Source organism: Pan troglodytes, chromosome X (genome assembly GCF_028858775.2).
Source record: "Pan troglodytes isolate AG18354 chromosome X, NHGRI_mPanTro3-v2.0_pri, whole genome shotgun sequence".
Classification (NCBI taxonomy): Eukaryota; Metazoa; Chordata; class Mammalia; order Primates; family Hominidae; genus Pan; species Pan troglodytes.
The window spans coordinates 128,726,462-128,744,807 of record NC_072421.2 but is presented as its reverse complement, the minus strand read 5'-3'; the positions used below and the strand labels follow the sequence as shown (position 1 = coordinate 128,744,807).

The following is an 18,346-nucleotide window of genomic DNA, read 5'->3' as shown; positions in this document are numbered from 1 at the left end:
TTTACCCCAAGATGGACTTTGAAGGCTGTCCAAGTTACTTAACCCTCTCTGAGTTTCAGTTTCCTCATCTGTAAAACTGAGGGGAGTAACACTTATTTTGCAGAGTTGCTCTGAAGATGAGAAATAATGGATCCCAGGGCCCAGGGGCACATAGTAGGCACTTAAACTGTGGTGATGTTTATGCATAAATGGGGCGTTAAAATGGGCAGGGGAAGATCTGAGATCCCGATAAAGGTATTGGGGAGCTGGAGAGAAGGATCTACAAATCTTGTTGAGAGCTGGCCTTCTCCCCCCCAGAATACAGTGACCCAGTGAAACTCTGAGAGACAGGCGAGGGGGCAGGGGCCTGAATTTGGCTCCAGCAACCTCTGCAGGGAGTCCGGAGAGAGGCGGGGGGCTGGGAGGGGCGTAGAAATCCCCGTCGTCAGAGGACTGCAGGTGCCAGGCAGAGTTGGTGTAGGTGGGCTCCCAGAGCCCGGCGCAGGGAGGGGAGGAGGTTGGGGCGGGCCGGCAGGCGGGCGGGGGAGAGAGGAAGGCGGGGCTCAGAGCCGAAGAGGCTGTCCTTAGACAGCTCTTCTCATGCCGGGCAGTTTGCTGCATCTGGAGGAGCTCACTGGAGAATCTCCAACATCGGAGCGGGCCTTCAACTACCGTAAGTACCTACAAATGAGCGCATAGTTCAGTGGCTGAATATTAAATACTGGCCACCGGATCCTAAACAAAACCCCGAAAGAGTCTCCTTGCTGTAATTAATTGCCGTAAATCAAACTGCTCCCCAGTCTGTCCCCCCACCCCCTTCATTCCTGCCTTTCTCCTTTCCTTCCCGGATCCCAGACCTGCCTCGGTGAGAATCTCTGGGCACTGTAGATATCTCCCCTTTTCCTTCTCAGTCTTCCCTCCAAACCCTCAGCTGAGCATGTACCCGGCACCCCGCCGAGCCCAACCCCTTTGATTCCTGGAGCCCTCAAAGCTATGCAGGGGGCGAGCCATTAGACATTTCAGATATGTCACCCTCAAAAGCACTGCGGCGCTGCCTAAGGGTGGGGAAAGTGCTTGGGGTGGAGTAGCAGGGAAGGGTAAAACGGCTAGGCAGCCAAAGTTGGGGGTGGGGGTGGGGTGAAAGGCCAAAATGGGCGTGGCCAACTAACCCAAGGCTTGGGGCTGTTCTCATGTTCCCCCGGTATAAGATTCATCATCTGGGATGAATATAAATGGTACAATTTCCTTAGTGATTGAGGAGGGGTCAGCCATGCCAAAAAGCCCAGCTTCCCTGACTCCCCTCAATCCCCCAGTAGGCAAAGATCCTGGTTTAGGGGTCCAAGTGGCAAGGCTGAAACCTCAGATGGCATTTCCTGGGTGTAATCCCAGGTTGAACCTGTCCCTTGGCAGTGGAACCTGGCTTCCCCCAAAAACTCCTGGCCCAAAGCCCCAGGGTAACAAAGCAACAGGGTAGCATCCAAGCTTTGGCCTGGCCCTGAGAGGAGTGGGAGCAAGGGACTGTAGGAACTGAGATGGAAAGGGCATCTTTAGGGCCCTACACCAGTTGGATGCCCCCTTTGAAAAGAAGAAAAAATAAGCATCTTTTTAAAATGTAATGTTCACTATGTGCCTGGCACTGTACATGTATTATCTCTAACCCAACACAACAATAATGTTAGGTCGATATTACTCCCCGACTTTACAGATAAGGAAAATTCAGAGTGGGTAATCTGAAAATCCTTCGATACAAAGTGAAAAATGTACAATGGACCTATGCTTCCTTGGATTTCTCACTGTCCACTTGTTCCCTACAGTCCAGATATTTTGAACACGAAATATCCTCCTCTTCCTGCTCCTCCATCCTACCCAGTGTTAGCACTGGGGCAAGTTAGAGGCTGAGGTCCAAGGTCAGTCTGGAAAAGCAAAATCAGTTCCTTTCTCTGTTCTGGGAGCTGCCTCTTCCCCACTCTTCTGAGCTAAGATTTAATAACAGCTGGAGTCAGCCAGGACTTCAGACTCCCAGTAGAAAGTTGGTGGAAGAGAATTAGCTTGAGTTTGCGTGGCTGGGACATACCTTCCCTTGGTGAAAGGTTACTGTGGGGGGAGGTGGAGAGAGGCATGAAAGCTCAAGAGTCTACCTTGTGTATATGCAAGGCCTATGGTAAATAATGACTTTGGTCAGGGAGAATGGAAAGCCTCCCTGAACTCAAATATCTTTGCCGTATTTCCTGAGATTCAAACAATTCCATTTCCCTTAGAGGCAATCAACAAAACTGTTTAGAAGTTAAGGGCAACGAAAGAATCATTTAGACCTTATGTAAATTAACTCAAGCAGCTTGATTTTCTAACACATGCTTGACACTGGGGTATTGAGCTTTTAGGGGTAGGAGACAAGAATGAGAGTAATATTGGATCTAAAGCATTCTATGGAAGGGAAGGATATCCAAGGAATCAAGTGAGAGGGGTAAGGGAGGGTGAAGAGGGAGTGAAGGGTACCTCTGGGAGTTTAAATCATTGTTTTAGATCCATAGGCCTTGGAGTTAAACATGGATTCTAATTTGGGCTCTAATATTTAATATCTTTTGACTTTGGGCAAATTATATAACCTCTCTAAGCCTCAGTTTATTCATCAGTAAAATGGGGATGGTAGTAATGCCCCCTCTCTTAAGTTGTTGGAGGACTCTCTCTCTCTCTCTATATATATATATACACACACACACACACACATATATACGTATATATATACACACATATATACGTATATATACACACATATATATACATGTATATACACATATATATACGTATATATACATATATACATATATATATATATATATATATGCATATCTGAAAAGGTGACTCTGCACCTCCCATCTCCCCCATCCTGTGGAGCTTCTGCAGGCTATTCTGGGCTTCTGAGATCCCAGAGACAAATCCATATTTCAACAAATCTGACATCTTTGATACCAACAAAGACCTTGAGCAGGAGGATAGGGAAGTGAGGGAAAGGAGCAAGGAGAGGAAGCAGCAGGTGACCTTGTAATACCCTGCATGCCTGTGAGGAAGTACAATGTAGGGTTGTCAAGTGCAATTTAGCCATCTAAACTAAACTTTAAGGAGCAGGACAAGTCCTCTGAGTAAAAACAATTCTGCTTTTAGATCCCACCACCTGCTGAGGAGAAAAATTCTTCAAGACTCAGAGCACACAGCCAGCACCAGAGGCCCCATGACCCTGGACAGACCAGGGGAGGGGGCCACCATGCTGAAGACATTCACTGTTTTGCTCTTTTGCATTCGTGAGTACAAGGAAGGGGTGAGGGGCAAGTGACCCTGTCATAGGTACCCACTCATTAGGGGTGGGAGAGGAAAGTATTGAGGTTTGAGCACAGGATGGAGACAACAAAGGAGCTCTCCTTTACCATAATCTCTCTTTTCAGGGATGAGTCTGGGTATGACATCGATAGGTAAGTGAGTCCTGCCCTCTCAGGCACCTCCTTCCTAAAGGATCCAAGATGCTGGCGTGTCTCCATGACCTTGGACATAATGCCTTGAGATTCCAGAGATAGATTGGGCTGATTGGGAATCAGAGGACTTGGTTTCCTATGGCATGGTGAAAAAGCTTTATCTCAGATGGAAAAGAGACCATCAGACTTTATTCTCCAATTCATTTGGACCCCTTGACAAAATATCTTGGGGTTCTTATACGATGCCCCACAGGATCACACTCCTGTCCCCAAGGGAAGACAAAATGAGGGATCTGGGTCCGGGCTAATTTTAAGGGACATTGTGGGACATGTTATGGGAGGGAGAGGGTTGGACTGCTCATATCTTTTTGATCTTTGGGAATAACAGTGATGGACCCTCAACCGGAGCTGTGGATAGAGTCCAACTACCCCCAGGCCCCTTGGGAGAACATCACGCTTTGGTGCCGAAGCCCCTCTCGGATATCAAGCAAGTTCCTGCTGCTGAAGGATAAGACACAGATGACCTGGATCCGCCCTTCCCACAAGACCTTCCAAGTTTCATTCCTTATAGGTGCCCTTACTGAGTCCAATGCAGGTCTTTACCGGTGCTGCTACTGGAAGGAGACAGGCTGGTCAAAGCCCAGTAAAGTTCTAGAGTTGGAGGCACCAGGTAAGATGACAGTGATACTCAAGAATCAACTCCAGCTCCTGAGATTCAAACTTGCCTTCCAGGGGAGAGTTTGTTTCACAAATGCATGCAAGCACGCATCCCACAGTTAGTAAATAAGGGCCTACTTTGTATTGGGCAATGCAGAGGGGGGATGCAGACTCTGGAGCAGAGATAGGAGAAGGAGGGGTGGCAAACAAGGATCATACAGGGAAACCTCAATTAAAGTAGAGCTCTCCTCTGCTGCTCCCTAGACAGTACTATCCTTGCTTTACCTAATTCCAGTTCATTCTATCCTTCCAGGCCAACTGCCCAAGCCCATCTTCTGGATTCAGGCTGAGACCCCCCCTCTTCCTGGATGTAATGTTAACATCCTCTGCCATGGCTGGCTGCAGGATTTGGTATTCATGCTGTTTAAAGAGGGATATGCAGAGCCTGTGGATTACCAAGTCCCAACTGGGACAATGGCCATATTCTCCATTGACAACCTGACACCTGAGGATGAAGGGGTTTACATCTGCCGCACTCATATCCAGATGCTCCCCACCCTGTGGTCAGAGCCCAGCAACCCCCTGAAGCTGGTTGTAGCAGGTGGGTGTGGCTATGGCTGCTGGCATCTGGCAATTGTTGTCCCAGGTATCATGGCTGGTTGAGCTAGGGTTTCTGATTTTACTTTCCTCAGCCAGTTTCTAGGCCCTGCAAGGCCCCATAAGCTACAGTCGTTTGAAGTTTTACTGAGATATAAATTAGAATGGCATGTGCTGCAAGGCAGATGTATGGGAGCCAATCATTTGGCTAGTAAAGGAGCCCAGCCAACTGGCCAGCAGCTTCAGCTCATCACAGCTTTGTTGTTCTCAACTTGTTGAATATCATGCATTCATTCATTAATTCAACCAGTATTTATTGAGCACCTAATATGTGCCAGGCACTGCCACTGCAATCTTATAAATGGAGTTTTAAATTTGCAAATGTATTTTATTTGTAATTGTTATTTTTATATGTGGAAAACAGAATGGATTGCTAGTGTTGGTGAGTAAAAACAAAAAAAAAAACAAATGACAAAGAATGTGATAGCTCATATTTTAGAAATGGCTTTATAAATCACCTTGGTTCCCTATCAGTAGAGCTAGTAAGGCAGCACCAATCTCTAAATATAGAAGAAATTTCCCCAAAATGTAAAATGCCAGACATGTCCCAGCCCGAACTCCCCCACCCCATGGCCTGGAGGTTTCTAGATGGAATTGGCCACATTTGCTTTAGTCTCTCTATCCAGCTAAATAGGCTTGGGGAAAGCTGTGGTGCTACAGAAAGTACCCTAGACTTAGAAGCAGTAATACTGGTTTCTAGTTCTATTTCTGACACTGCCTCCCTGTGTGGTCTTGAGCAAGTCACTTCACTTTTCTGTGCTTTGGCTTCCTCTACTCTAAAAATGGGATAACAGTATCTATCTGATCTACTGTGTAATGCTTCTCTCTGTGCCTCAGCTTCCTGATCTGCAAAATTGGTTTAATAATGCCTACCTCACAGGGTTGTTGTGAGGATTTGCCTAAATATATATGTACAGTGCCTGGCATATAAGTTCTCAATAAATGGTAGATATTAATTTTGTTAGTATAGCTTTTTATTGAGGATCAAAGAACAAAAACTGCCTGTTTGAACTGAGTGTATGAATGTTTGTTGTACTCATGCCCTTTCAGCATAGATTCCACTAACATACACTTCCGTAGTTACCTGTTCACCAATATCCCCCACCAACCAGTTCATGAGCTTTTTGCTAGCGGAGACTGTGTCTTCTTTACTCATACACACCTAGACCTACATGACGCTTGATGCATACTAAATGCTCAGTGAGCATATGACAGAGCTGATCCTTCCTTAATGAATAGATAAGTGTGCCTGGCATTGGGGTGGGGGTAGGAAGGAGTGGTAGGAGGTGAGGTTTGCCCTCACTTTCATGTAAAATCTCCTTGGAGAAACAATTCATGGAAAGGAATGTGTGGCCCCATAACAAAGATTTATTTGGGTTGCAGACTTACTGGCCAAACCCTCTTTATTGGCTTCTTTCAGTCTTGTTGTAGAAGTAGGGTCTTAAATGAGCTTAATGTATTCAAAAGCTCTCCTTAATATTTCAGTGGCATTCATGCTCTGCAAAGATGAAAACACTGTTATTTTCAGAGGTTTGGTTTTTCTGGTGGTTGAAAGAACTACATTTGGCATTTCAGGGGCCTAAAGATACAGGGAATTATAGATGTAGATCTTCCACTGAGATACACCCCTACACATGGTTAGAGCTCAGTGAAGCTGGCAGATTCTTGAGAGAGAACAGGGGCATAAGTGAATCTACCCTTGATTATGTTACAGAGGCAGAGATCCAAGGAAGGGATAGGGAAGAGAAGGTAAACTTCAGCTACCACTTCTTGTTCAAAGAAATTAAGAAAGAGAAAACAGAAGACAACAGGAAAGAATCATCTTGCCTCTAACTTTAGGGTCTCTTCCGTTTGTAGGACTCTACCCCAAACCAACTTTGACAGCCCATCCTGGGCCCATCATGGCACCTGGAGAAAGCCTGAATCTCAGGTGCCAAGGGCCAATCTATGGAATGACCTTTGCTCTAATGAGGGTTGAAGACTTGGAGAAGTCCTTTTACCACAAGAAGACAATAAAAAATGAGGCAAATTTCTTCTTCCAGTCTTTGAAGATCCAAGATACTGGACATTACCTCTGTTTTTACTATGACGCATCATATAGAGGTTCACTCCTTAGTGATGTCCTGAAAATCTGGGTGACTGGTAAGAGACGGGTATGCCACGAAACTTAGGTTAACGGCTAAGGATATAAATCTCCCTCTGTGCTCCCTGGAGAACCTAATCCTGTGGCCAGGGTTAACAGTAGAGAAGGGAGCAGAATTTGTAAAACTGGGTGTAGGCAGGTTTTTCCAAGGGTGGTTTGGAGGAAGAGAAGGAAAAGAATCTTAAGGAGTGGGAGCAGGAAGTGAAATCACTAGTGCTTTTTATTCTGGGTCTCGTCCTAGACACTTTCCCCAAGACCTGGCTACTTGCTCGGCCCAGTGCTGTGGTCCAAATGGGTCAGAATGTGAGCCTACGGTGTCGAGGACCAGTGGATGGAGTGGGTCTTGCACTCTATAAGAAAGGAGAAGACAAACCACTTCAATTTTTGGATGCCACCAGCATCGATGACAACACATCATTCTTCCTCAACAATGTAACCTACAGTGATACTGGCATCTATAGCTGCCACTATCTTCTCACCTGGAAGACCTCCATTACGATGCCATCACACAACACTGTGGAGCTTATGGTTGTAGGCAAGTGTTAACAACTGTTTTTATTATCAACCTGTTTGTTTTTATCATCATTGTGGTGTTGTAAGAAGGAGCTAGTAGCCTCATATCCTCTGAGAGCTATGAGCAAAACACACACACACATACACACACACACACACTAGGAAGGTGGTGTAGAACTTTCTTCCAAAACTTTAGGGACCTTGTCTCCCAGGATTGTTCCTCAAGCTCCACCTCTCAGTATGGCACAGCCCCATTGTAACCCCTGGGAAAATTATTTTTCTTTAGGCCAGAGGAAGCTTACAGGTATGAGGTCTTCCTGATTGAAGGTAAGGAACCAGGAATCTTTAGATCACCAAGGGGTGGGCAAAGGAATTCTAATGCACAGTCAAATCTTGAAGCCACTGGCCAAGTGGAAGTGGAAAGGAAGAGAAGATCAAATGGGGAGCTCAGAAACATTTTCTGGGGGAGAGGGTACTGGGTTTGAGGTCACTTCTCACTCTGGTCTCTGGATTGGTTTCAGATAAGCCCCCCAAACCCTCCCTGTCAGCTTGGCCAAGCACTGTGTTCAAGCTAGGAAAGGCCATCACCCTTCAGTGCCGAGTATCTCATCCAGTACTGGAATTTTCTCTGGAATGGGAAGAAAGAGAAACATTCCAAAAATTCTCAGTAAACGGAGACTTCATCATCAGTAATGTTGACGGGAAAGGCACAGGGACCTACAGTTGCAGCTATCGCATAGAGACACATCCTAACATCTGGTCACATCGCAGTGAGCCCCTGAAGCTGATGGGGCCAGCAGGTGAGAGGATAACTCTTCAGAGGAATGCCCCTCCATACCCCAGGGATCCCAGTTCAGTGCCCAGAAAGATATGGGAAAGGGAGTCAGAGGCCTGAAAATCAGAGCCCTTGGGTTTCAGCACCCTTCCCCTGGGGTGGTCTCACAATTCCTCAAAGGCAGTTAGCAGGATAATTTCAAGGCTCCCATTCTCCATGAAAAAGAAGGCCACTTCTGCCTCACCTTCTCAATATAAGCACTGTCAGTAACCAGACTGTCCTCACCCCATGAATGTATTCACCTGCCCCTGTCCCCATCAAGGCCTCTGATTCTGGTCTTCTCTGGCCACAGGCTATCTCACCTGGAATTACGTTCTGAATGAAGCTATCAGGTTGTCTCTAATCATGCAGCTTGTTGCCTTGCTGTTGGTAGTGCTGTGGATAAGGTGGAAGTGTCGGAGACTCAGAATCAGGTAACTGTCTTGTCCCAGCCCCCTGTTCCCCAACCTAACAGAGTCTGAAGAATGAGTCATGCCCTAGTTGAGACAAGCCACAGAGGCAAACCCTATAGAACCCCCATCTTCTGGGCTTAGGGAACAAGACTTTCTCACCCCACCTGTCTCTTTCGCCTCACAGAGGGGTCAGCACTCAAGCCAGCGGGTGGAGAAATGCATAGTTCTCAGAGGCAAGAGGAGTAATCAGAACTGCATTCACTGACATCCCCCCCTGGAGGGTGCCCAAATCTCGCCCACAAACCATCCTGCCCTCAGAGATGATTGATGTCTCCCTCATTAACTTGTTCTGGATTTTTCCTCTTGTAAGAAGCCATGCTGTCCTGTCTCCCAGACTGTTATCCAACTCCTATCCCAACTTTTCACCCTTATCCCTAGCTCTCAGGAGCTATTAAGCCTTGTGACGCATCCTAGTTGCCTTAGTAACCAGTCTCTGACACTGTGGCCTCCAACCACCTGTGCAGAGCATTCTGGGAATATAGACTTGACCTGGATGGCCATCTGATGTGATATTGGACGGGGCAACAGAATCAGACTGTTTCCTCTGACTCACAAACTCACAGGCCAAACAGATTCTCCTGCCATTTCCTTTGATTCTGTGGTGTGCTCTGGGCCATCTGCCTCTCTCATCCCCATGGCTTGTGCTCAGGCTACTCTACTGGGAACAAGGAGAGAAATGACCACTTCTGACCCAGTAGGGATGTTAGCTCCTGAATACCTTGTCTACTTCCCCCTACTCCCTGCTTCTGGCTGTACCCCCCGCCCTGCAACTGTGGTCAGTGTGTCTGGGAGTATTCAATGCACAATGGATTATGATTATGATTATATGTGTCTGTGTTTTCCACTGGAATCTGAGGGACAGAATACTTGGGCAATCAGAAGGGAGCCACCTAAGCCTTCTGCAAAAACCACCACCCTTTGAGTTTTCAAAAAGTTTCAGCAGGGGTCAAGTTCTACTTCTTTCCGGAACCTGACCTGGGTCCCGTACTCATTAGAGTAATCTCCAAGCCAGTGGTTAGAAAAAAAAAATGTAGCTTTATGTGCCCCACCCCAGCCCAGCAACACTGCATCAAAGAATAAGATCAGGAACCAGATTTCAGAGAAAGCAGCTTGAAAATCATGTTTTCCTCACCAGGAAGGATGGTCAGTGTTTTCTAAGTAAAAATTGTCCAATGGATTTTGGGTTAATATCATCTAATACTACAAGACTCATGACCCAAAGCTGCTGCACATTTCTAGTTATAATCTGGGTGAGGGGAGAGTTTCTACTCTCTGAAAAGCTTGGCTCGGCACTGACAATCTTCTAGTAATTCATCACAGCTGCCTAGGCAACCCTTCCATAACAAAGGCAGGTGAGGCAGGTGGGTCTGAGGACCAATACTGCCACAACAACTGCTTCCGAACTTAAACTTGATGACTGAGAAATACTCACGGTTTCTCCCTCCACCCCCACACACACCACCCAGAGCTGCCGATCACAATGAGCTCCAGGGGTTCTGAGAGCTCCAAATAATACAAAAGCGTTTTCACATCTGACATCTCAATTCCAGCAACAACCTAATCAGGGGCCATGGGGAGCTGACATATGATATAGGCTGCGGAGTGGGGAGGGGGCGGGGGGGACACGTGGGTCATGAAAGAGCAAGAGGTTTGTAGGTGGTAAGGCCCTCAAAAAGAAAAGTCATTGATGTCAAATAAGATTATATCCCATTATCTTGGCCATATCCAGTCCCCATTGGGTAGCGAGTAAGCCAATGACATAAATTGCCGCCCCCTTTCCTCCACCCTCCCCCTCATCCCAGCAACTCCTCTCATCTCTTTTCTGGTCTCACTAGAGAAGCCTGGTTGCTGGGAACAGCTCAAGGGGTCACCATGCTCTTCATAGTCACGGCCCTTCTCTGCTGTGGTGAGTACAAGTGGGGGAAGGGGCCCCGGGCAGAAGGCCGGGGTGAAGTCCCGGTGGGGGAGGGGGCCGAGTCCTGGCAGCAATTTCTTTTGCAGGACTGTGCAATGGGGTATTGATAGAAGAGACTGGTGAGTTTTTCCTGCTCCAGACTGGGACATTCCTCCCTGGAGATCCGAAATAACTACAGAGTGTCAGTGTCATTGGCCAGGGAGTGACTGGTTGGGAGGGAAGGACAGCCAGGAAGGGGCACTTGCTAAAGCTGCTGGCAAAATTCAGCCTCCAACTTTGCCTTTCTGCCTGCAAAATTTCCTCCAAGCTTCTGCACTTTTCTGAGGCTCAGCTATAAGACACCAGCTTCCCCTTTCCCCAGCACCTGAGGAAGGAAGGAAGGAAGGAAAGAAGGAAAGGGTTTGGATTTGGGTTGCAAGGGGAGGTGGGCAGTGTGATCTGGGTAGAGGGTTCAAGGGCAAGGAGGAGGGAGGGGAAGGGAGGCGGGAGGATGGCTTCATTAATTCTGCTGTTTCTAGAAATAGTCATGCCAACCCCTAAGCCTGAGCTGTGGGCAGAGACCAACTTTCCTCTGGCCCCGTGGAAGAACTTAACCCTCTGGTGCAGAAGCCCTTCTGGCTCAACTAAGGAGTTTGTGTTGCTGAAGGATGGGACCGGGTGGATCGCCACTCGCCCGGCCTCAGAGCAGGTCCGGGCTGCCTTCCCCCTTGGCGCCCTGACCCAGAGCCACACCGGGAGCTACCACTGCCATTCATGGGAGGAGATGGCTGTATCGGAGCCCAGTGAGGCACTTGAGCTGGTGGGGACAGGTAAGAAAATGTAGAGGGTCTCTGGGAGTTATCCCCAGTGCCCCTGGGACTCCAACACTGCTCCTGGGAGTGAGGGAATGAACTCACAGGGACCCTGGAGCCCAAGGGGCTCGTGCTGCATGTAGGAGAGGAGGGGCACTGAAATGGTAGGGGGTTATGGGGTAGGGGGAGGGGCGGAATGGGAAAGAGAGTGTGAGGAGACTGACTGGAAGAGCCTAGGGCCAGCCCAGAATGAATGTCTTTATTTGCTGACAAAGTGACCCTGAGTATCCCATCTGGGCAACTGCAAACTTCTGACTCCTTTTTCACCCCATTCTGTTTTCCAGACATCCTCCCCAAACCTGTCATTTCTGCTTCCCCTCCAATCCGGGGCCAGGAACTACAACTCCGGTGCAAAGGATGGCTGGCAGGCGTGGGGTTTGCTCTGTATAAGGAGGGAGAGCAAGAACCTGTCCAGCAACTTGGTGCTGTTGGAAGAGAAGCCTTCTTTACAATCCAGAGAATGGAGGATAAAGACGAAGGCAATTACAGCTGCCGCACTCACACTGAAAAACGCCCCTTCAAGTGGTCTGAGCCCAGTGAGCCGCTGGAGCTTGTCATAAAAGGTAGAGCTGAAAAGGGTGTGGGAGGAAAGGGGGCAGGGTGGAGGGAAAGGCAAAGCCCTGGGTCAGACACTCCTCTCCCTGCAGCAAACTTTGCTGCTGGTCCTGAGAGCCTGTGTCCAATCTTAGAGCCAGGCAGGCGTGGCGCTGGGAGTGCCAGGGCCTCTGGCTGCACGATATTAATAGCCATAATCGTTATTAATAGCTTTGGTTCGTGGAGGGTGATTTAATTTTTCTAATTATTTTCACATCAATTATCTCACTTCACCATAGAGCAACTCTTCAAGGTGGGTGAAGCAGGTACCATTTTCCCCTTGTCCAAATGGGCAAACTGAGGCTCAGAGAATCAGCAGAACCCCAAGAAAAATTCTACCTTTTTACTAGCCTCCATTGCCTGCCCTGATCACACTGAGGACTCATCTGGAGGTAGTGAGGGGTGGGGTTGAAGGGTCCCTGTGTGAGAAGTCCATCTGCAAAGTGGATTTACCTTACTTTTTAAATGCACTTACTTAAAAGCAGAGAAGCCTCCTAGAACCAATATTTGCTATATTTGCTTTCTCTCTTTCTTGTTCTTAATTTGGTTTTGTGTTGTATTTTGTTTTTTGTTTTTGTTTTTGTTTTTTGCCTTCTAGAAATGTACCCTAAGCCCTTCTTCAAGACATGGGCCAGCCCTGTGGTCACCCCTGGTGCCCGAGTGACTTTCAATTGCTCCACCCCCCACCAGCATATGAGCTTTATTCTTTACAAAGATGGAAGTGAAATAGCGTCCAGTGACAGGTCCTGGGCAAGTCCGGGGGCCAGTGCAGCTCACTTTCTAATCATTTCGGTGGGCATTGGTGATGGAGGGAATTACAGCTGCCGATATTATGACTTTTCTATCTGGTCTGAGCCCAGCGACCCTGTGGAGCTCGTGGTGACAGGTTAGGAGGGGGGACTCCAGGTAGAGGTGGTGCCAACCCTGGGATGGTGGGTGGAAGGCTGTCAGTGGGAGAGGAAGAAATGTTTCTTCTAAAACACACTGAGAAAGTGCTTAGGACAGCGGCTGGCCCATAGTGACCAGTCCATGATGCACAGCTGCTCATGTTATTATTACAGGAACAAGAAACAAAGGCAGTGGGGAGGCAAGCAATTCACTTCTGGGGAAATAAATGAGGTAGATGGGGGTGTCTAATCCCAAGAGCTCGGTTCAACTTGCCCTATTTCTGCACATTTTTATGGCTTGGCATTGAGCTTTAGGCTCAATGTCCACTTTTTCTCTAGCTGGGCTGTCAGAGACCGGTGGGCTGGATGGCTCTCAGAGAAAGGGAGACGACCTTGAAATGTCAGCTGCATACTACACAACTACACAACTGTGCATAAGTGGAGTCCCAATTATGTAAACAGTTATAGCTACATGGACATGAGAATATATGGAAAGAATAAATGGCAATTAAATATTAAAAATATTTATCTTTGAGTGGTAGAATTGTGTTTCCTTCATTAGTTTTTTTTTCTATATTTTCTAATTTTTAACAACAAACATATATTGTGTCTTACAATAACACTTTAAAAGGCTATTTGCAGGATGTGAGGGCTGGGTTTATCTCATGCTGTGGTCTCTTTAATTTCAGAATTCTACCCCAAACCCACTCTCCTGGCACAGCCAGGTCCTGTGGTGTTTCCTGGGAAGAGTGTGATCCTGCGCTGCCAAGGGACTTTCCAGGGCATGAGGTTCGCCCTCTTGCAGGAGGGAGCCCATGTTCCCTTACAGTTTCGGAGTGTCTCAGGGAACTCAGCTGACTTCCTTCTCCACACTGTTGGAGCAGAGGACTCTGGGAACTATAGCTGTATCTACTATGAGACAACCATGTCAAACAGGGGGTCATATCTCAGTATGCCCCTTATGATCTGGGTGACTGGTAAGGACCGACCGGACATGGGACTGGGATGGAGATCATTGGAGAAGGGGTTAGGGAGAGTAATTCCTCCTGGAAGGCTAGGCTAGGCCACGGAGGGGAACTACCATGCCCAAGAGGAGAAAGATAGACTGTTAATTTAAGCAGGAACTCATAAGTTTCTATAGTCACCACTTTACAACCTTGGTCTCTTTCTAGACACATTCCCTAAGCCATGGTTGTTTGCTGAGCCCAGTTCTGTGGTTCCCATGGGGCAGAATGTTACTCTCTGGTGCCGAGGGCCGGTCCATGGAGTAGGATACATTCTGCACAAAGAAGGAGAAGCCACTTCAATGCAGCTCTGGGGATCCACCAGTAATGACGGGGCATTCCCCATCACCAATATATCTGGTGCTAGCATGGGGCGTTACAGCTGCTGCTACCACCCTGACTGGACCAGTTCTATCAAGATACAACCTAGCAACACCCTGGAACTCCTAGTCACAGGTAAGGGGAAGAGGCTGTCGAGTGGGCATGGAAGTGTAGAAAGGAGGGAATAGACTAGTTCATGGGAGATAGTTTTCAGAGAGCTCGAGGAGAGGCAACCAATTGCCTTTCCTCTTTATTGAGCAGAGACCCCAGGGGTGATGCACTGGAAAGTGACCTCTTCTCTTTGACCAGGAGTTCATTTCTTCCAGGCTTACTCCCCAAACCCAGCCTATTAGCCCAGCCTGGTCCCATGGTGGCCCCTGGCGAAAATATGACTCTTCAGTGTCAAGGGGAACTGCCGGACTCAACATTTGTCCTGTTGAAGGAGGGGGCTCAGGAGCCTTTAGAGCAACAGAGGCCAAGTGGGTACAGGGCTGACTTCTGGATGCCAGCAGTGAGAGGTGAAGACTCTGGGATCTATAGCTGTGTTTATTATTTGGACTCTGCTCCCCTTGCAGCTTCAAATCACAGTGACTCCCTGGAGATCTGGGTGACTGGTAAGGTCCTGGAGACTTCAGTACAAGTCATGATTTTGTAGTTTTTAGCAGTAAGCAATAAGGGGGTAAAAGGCTAAGTTCAGGATCATTTCTTTTAACTCTGTGTCCTTGTTGGTTGCAGATAAGCCCCCTAAACCCTCTCTGTCAGCCTGGCCCAGCACCATGTTCAAGCTAGGGAAGGACATCACCCTTCAGTGCCGAGGACCCCTGCCAGGTGTTGAATTTGTCCTAGAACATGATGGAGAAGAAGCACCTCAGCAGTTTTCAGAGGATGGAGACTTTGTCATCAACAACGTAGAAGGAAAAGGCATTGGAAACTACAGCTGCAGCTACCGCCTCCAGGCCTACCCTGATATCTGGTCAGAGCCTAGTGATCCCCTGGAGCTGGTGGGGGCAGCAGGTAAGAGAATAATCTCTCCATGGTCCTGGTGTGACACACCTGGGATCCCAGGGACAGTCCCCAGGGAGACATCCCAAATCAGGAGAATGGAGGAGCTTTGGAGCCAGGGACCTGAAGTGTGTCATCTTTCTCCTAAGGATGGTGAGGAGGTGGGACCTTAAATATATTTGAAGATAGTGAGTGGGTTTCTTTTCAGGCCTCTTTTCCCCAAGGAAAGGAGGGCTGCTTCTGCTTCAGCATAAACTCTGCCACTGCCCACCCCCTCTGTAGTCTGAACAGATGGCTCCCACGTGAACCCTAAAGAAGGCCAGAGTGTGGGGCAATACCAGATCAAGGGGAACATACACACGCTAATCTCCATGGCCTCGGTTTCTCCTCTTTCATCACCACAGGGCCTGTTGCTCAGGAGTGCACTGTAGGGAACATTGTCCGAAGTAGCCTAATCGTGGTGGTTGTTGTAGCCTTGGGGGTAGTGCTAGCCATAGAGTGGAAGAAGTGGCCTCGACTGCGAACCAGGTAAATAAATGCCTCATTATGGCCCCCTTCTGTGAACCAGGTGGTGCTAGAAAAACAATCATACAAATGCTCCCCTAGTATCTGAGCCCCACTGTGCAATCTGTTTTCAGTTTCTGGGTCCTCCCTTACTCATGTCTTTTTCTTTACATAGAGGCTCAGAGACAGACGGAAGAGACCAGACCATTGCCCTTGAAGAGTGTAACCAAGAAGGAGAACCAGGCACCCCTGCCAATTCTCCTTCATCAACCTCTCAGAGAATCTCTGTGGAACTGCCCGTTCCAATATAATAATCTCCTCCTTTACAAGAGCTTTCCTCTCCTCTCTCTTGCTCTCAGAGACCTGTAAATCCAACCAGTTACCCTGCAAGTCAGCCCCACCTGCTGTTCCTTGGTCTCTAATCACCTGAGCGGGGTAAAGGGGATTCTGGGAGTTGAGAGCTCTGCCAGAGTGAGATGTTTCCTGAAGAGAGGTTCCCCACCCCTGTAACTCCTCACTGTACTGATTTACTGGCGCATGAAATTCTATTAAAAATGCATTCTTCTGAATAAAAAGAGTATTCACTATTTAACTTCAAAAACTATGGCTGTGGTCTTCTATTGGTCTGTTTTCCACTAACAATTTAGAAATGATGTATTGGAGCTGATCTCGATGGCAGAATAAGAGAGTGCAGGGCTACAAGAAAAGAGAAAGTTGTTCAAGGATGGGCGTGGGGAGGGGGCTCCAAAATAGCTACTTCCCAATTTGGTTTGACACATAGTCACTGACCAGAGTATTCTTTTGCCCTTCCATGGGATAGATGAATGAATGAATGGCAACACTCTCTCCAAGTTGAGCCTGAGGAGGGAAAACACAGACATTACATGCATTTCATTGTGTTACGTTTGGGTCCATAGTACATCCACTTTCAAACAGTGGGATTGGCCCTCAGCAGCACTTTGAAACTGGAAAAGCGTGCTTTGTGACCCTTACCTAGCAATCACAGGGTGTAAATGAATTCACTCTTAAGTAAGAACAATTAATCAAATCTGATACTTTGTCCCTCTCTAAAGAGAGTTCCATTTTCCCAAAGGAATGTGCGTGTAATGGTGGGATCTCAAGAAGCCAGTAAGCAGATGAGGTGGATGGTTTGGAACAGGGGACCTGCCACTGTCACCTCCCAGGATTCCAAATGGGGAAATGGTGGGGCGGGGGGCTAGCTCCCATTCTCAGCCACTGATCTTTCCCCCTGGATTAGAAGGCCACTTGCCCCATGAGTGGGAATTCAGTACACATTAGGCCATTAGGCCGTTTGGAATGGGGTGGGTGGCTTACCTAGTTCCTCAAAGCTTGTTAAAGACCTCAGAAAAATTGACCTACAGGTCTGAGAGGGGGTCATGACCCCTTCAAATCTGACCCTAAAGAAGTTAAACTTGCCTCCCAGCAGTGTTTAATTCTAAGCTAACACTGTTCAATAGAGCAATGTACAAGGGTACAGTACCTGGTGAGTTATTTAACCCTGGTTATAATAAAGTTTAGAAAGCAACTCCTCTATATGGTTGCATTAGGAAGCATATTTACACAGCAAGTTAATGAAAAAAAAAAGCATCCCATTTACCTTAATCCTTACAAAATGTAACACTCTGAGTATTATAGACTAATTTGTATTAAGCTCTTTGGAATGTAGAAGTACAAAGTCCCACTCTGATTTCCATTTGATGAGATTCTATTAGTCCCTTATACTAATTTACTATAGTATTTGTAAAAATTGCATTTCAAAATTACTTTTACATTTGAGTTTAGCCAAACTTAATTGCTGCTTGCTGCTGAACACCACTTTTTGCCCTCAAACTCTCCATCCCTAACCCTCAATCAAGCAGTATATTTTGAACACTGGAAAGAGTTGGTCCTCAGTCTTAGGATAAACGTCCTTTGATCAGATCTGATTCTGTTTTCCAACCTTTGGGTGTTCCAAAGTGTATATTGTCAAGGCTAGTAAAGTTGTGTAAGTTAGCAAGTGATAACGTGATTGCTTTAGCTTTCACCAAGGGAAAGAGAAATGGGAAGATAAGAGCAGAGGGCCAAGGACTGAAATTTTGAGATGCCTCTGAGTTAGAAAAGCAGGGTGACAGTGAGACAAACATGACAGGAAATGACTCTTGTGAAATCCAGACATTGAACCTGGGGTCTCCTGTGTCAAAAGGATTCAAAGAGAGATACTCTTGCACTCAGGGAAAATTCTGAAAAATCTTTCAGTGAGAAACAAATAGTGAGAAATGTTGTGACGTTGGACTATTAGTTGGCTTTCTAAAAACACTCACATATACCGTTCTCCCACTTAGCCAAGTTCTACATGTTTTAGAAGGAAAAAAATGGTTGTCAATTAACTCTGAAATACTTAAAGACAAAGAGTGGCTTTGGGGTTTAACTTTCCTACTTGCTGTCAGAGCTATCTATATGAATTAAGTACCTATTTATAATGCAGAAGTTGTCACAAACTATCTCAATGAATTAAATATCTATTTATAATGCAAACGTAGCTCGTTGCTGACAATTCTCCACATG

At 47.1% G+C, this 18,346-nt stretch overlaps 1 protein-coding gene across 2 annotated transcripts; it reads left to right on the top strand.

The window, feature by feature from the left end:
• Positions 1–543: 543 nt before the first annotated feature.
• On the top strand, positions 544–16,383 carry IGSF1 (immunoglobulin superfamily member 1). 2 transcript variants are annotated; one of them, XM_016944049.3, is made up of 20 exons: positions 544–652; positions 3,142–3,278; positions 3,420–3,446; positions 3,835–4,116; positions 4,417–4,704; positions 6,618–6,902; positions 7,145–7,438; positions 7,938–8,216; positions 8,544–8,664; positions 10,539–10,609; positions 10,690–10,737; positions 11,137–11,427; positions 11,754–12,032; positions 12,662–12,949; positions 13,640–13,927; positions 14,123–14,410; positions 14,602–14,889; positions 15,011–15,289; positions 15,682–15,805; positions 15,957–16,383. In XM_016944049.3, the coding sequence occupies exons 2-20, from the start codon at positions 3,209–3,211 to the stop codon at positions 16,090–16,092; spliced, it is 4,026 nt and encodes a 1,341-aa protein (XP_016799538.1). In that variant the 5' UTR covers positions 544–652; positions 3,142–3,208; the 3' UTR covers positions 16,093–16,383. The 2 variants fall into 2 exon arrangements, with proteins under 2 accessions (XP_016799538.1, XP_016799539.1); XM_016944050.4 differs by having other exon boundaries at positions 551–652; positions 10,705–10,737.
• The last annotated feature ends 1,963 nt before the right edge of the window (positions 16,384–18,346 follow it).

Bases quoted from the DNA above. Each gene is read 5' to 3' on its own strand.
- IGSF1 (XM_016944049.3), top strand. From the start codon at position 3,209: ATGACCCTGGACAGACCAGGGGAGGGGGCCACCATGCTGAAGACATTC. The intron at 10,610-10,689 runs GTGAGTACAAGT...GAGTCCTGGCAG, and splicing joins CACGGCCCTTCTCTGCTGTG to CAATTTCTTTTGCAGGACTG. The intron at 14,890-15,010 runs GTAAGGTCCTGG...TGTTGGTTGCAG, and splicing joins CCTGGAGATCTGGGTGACTG to ATAAGCCCCCTAAACCCTCT.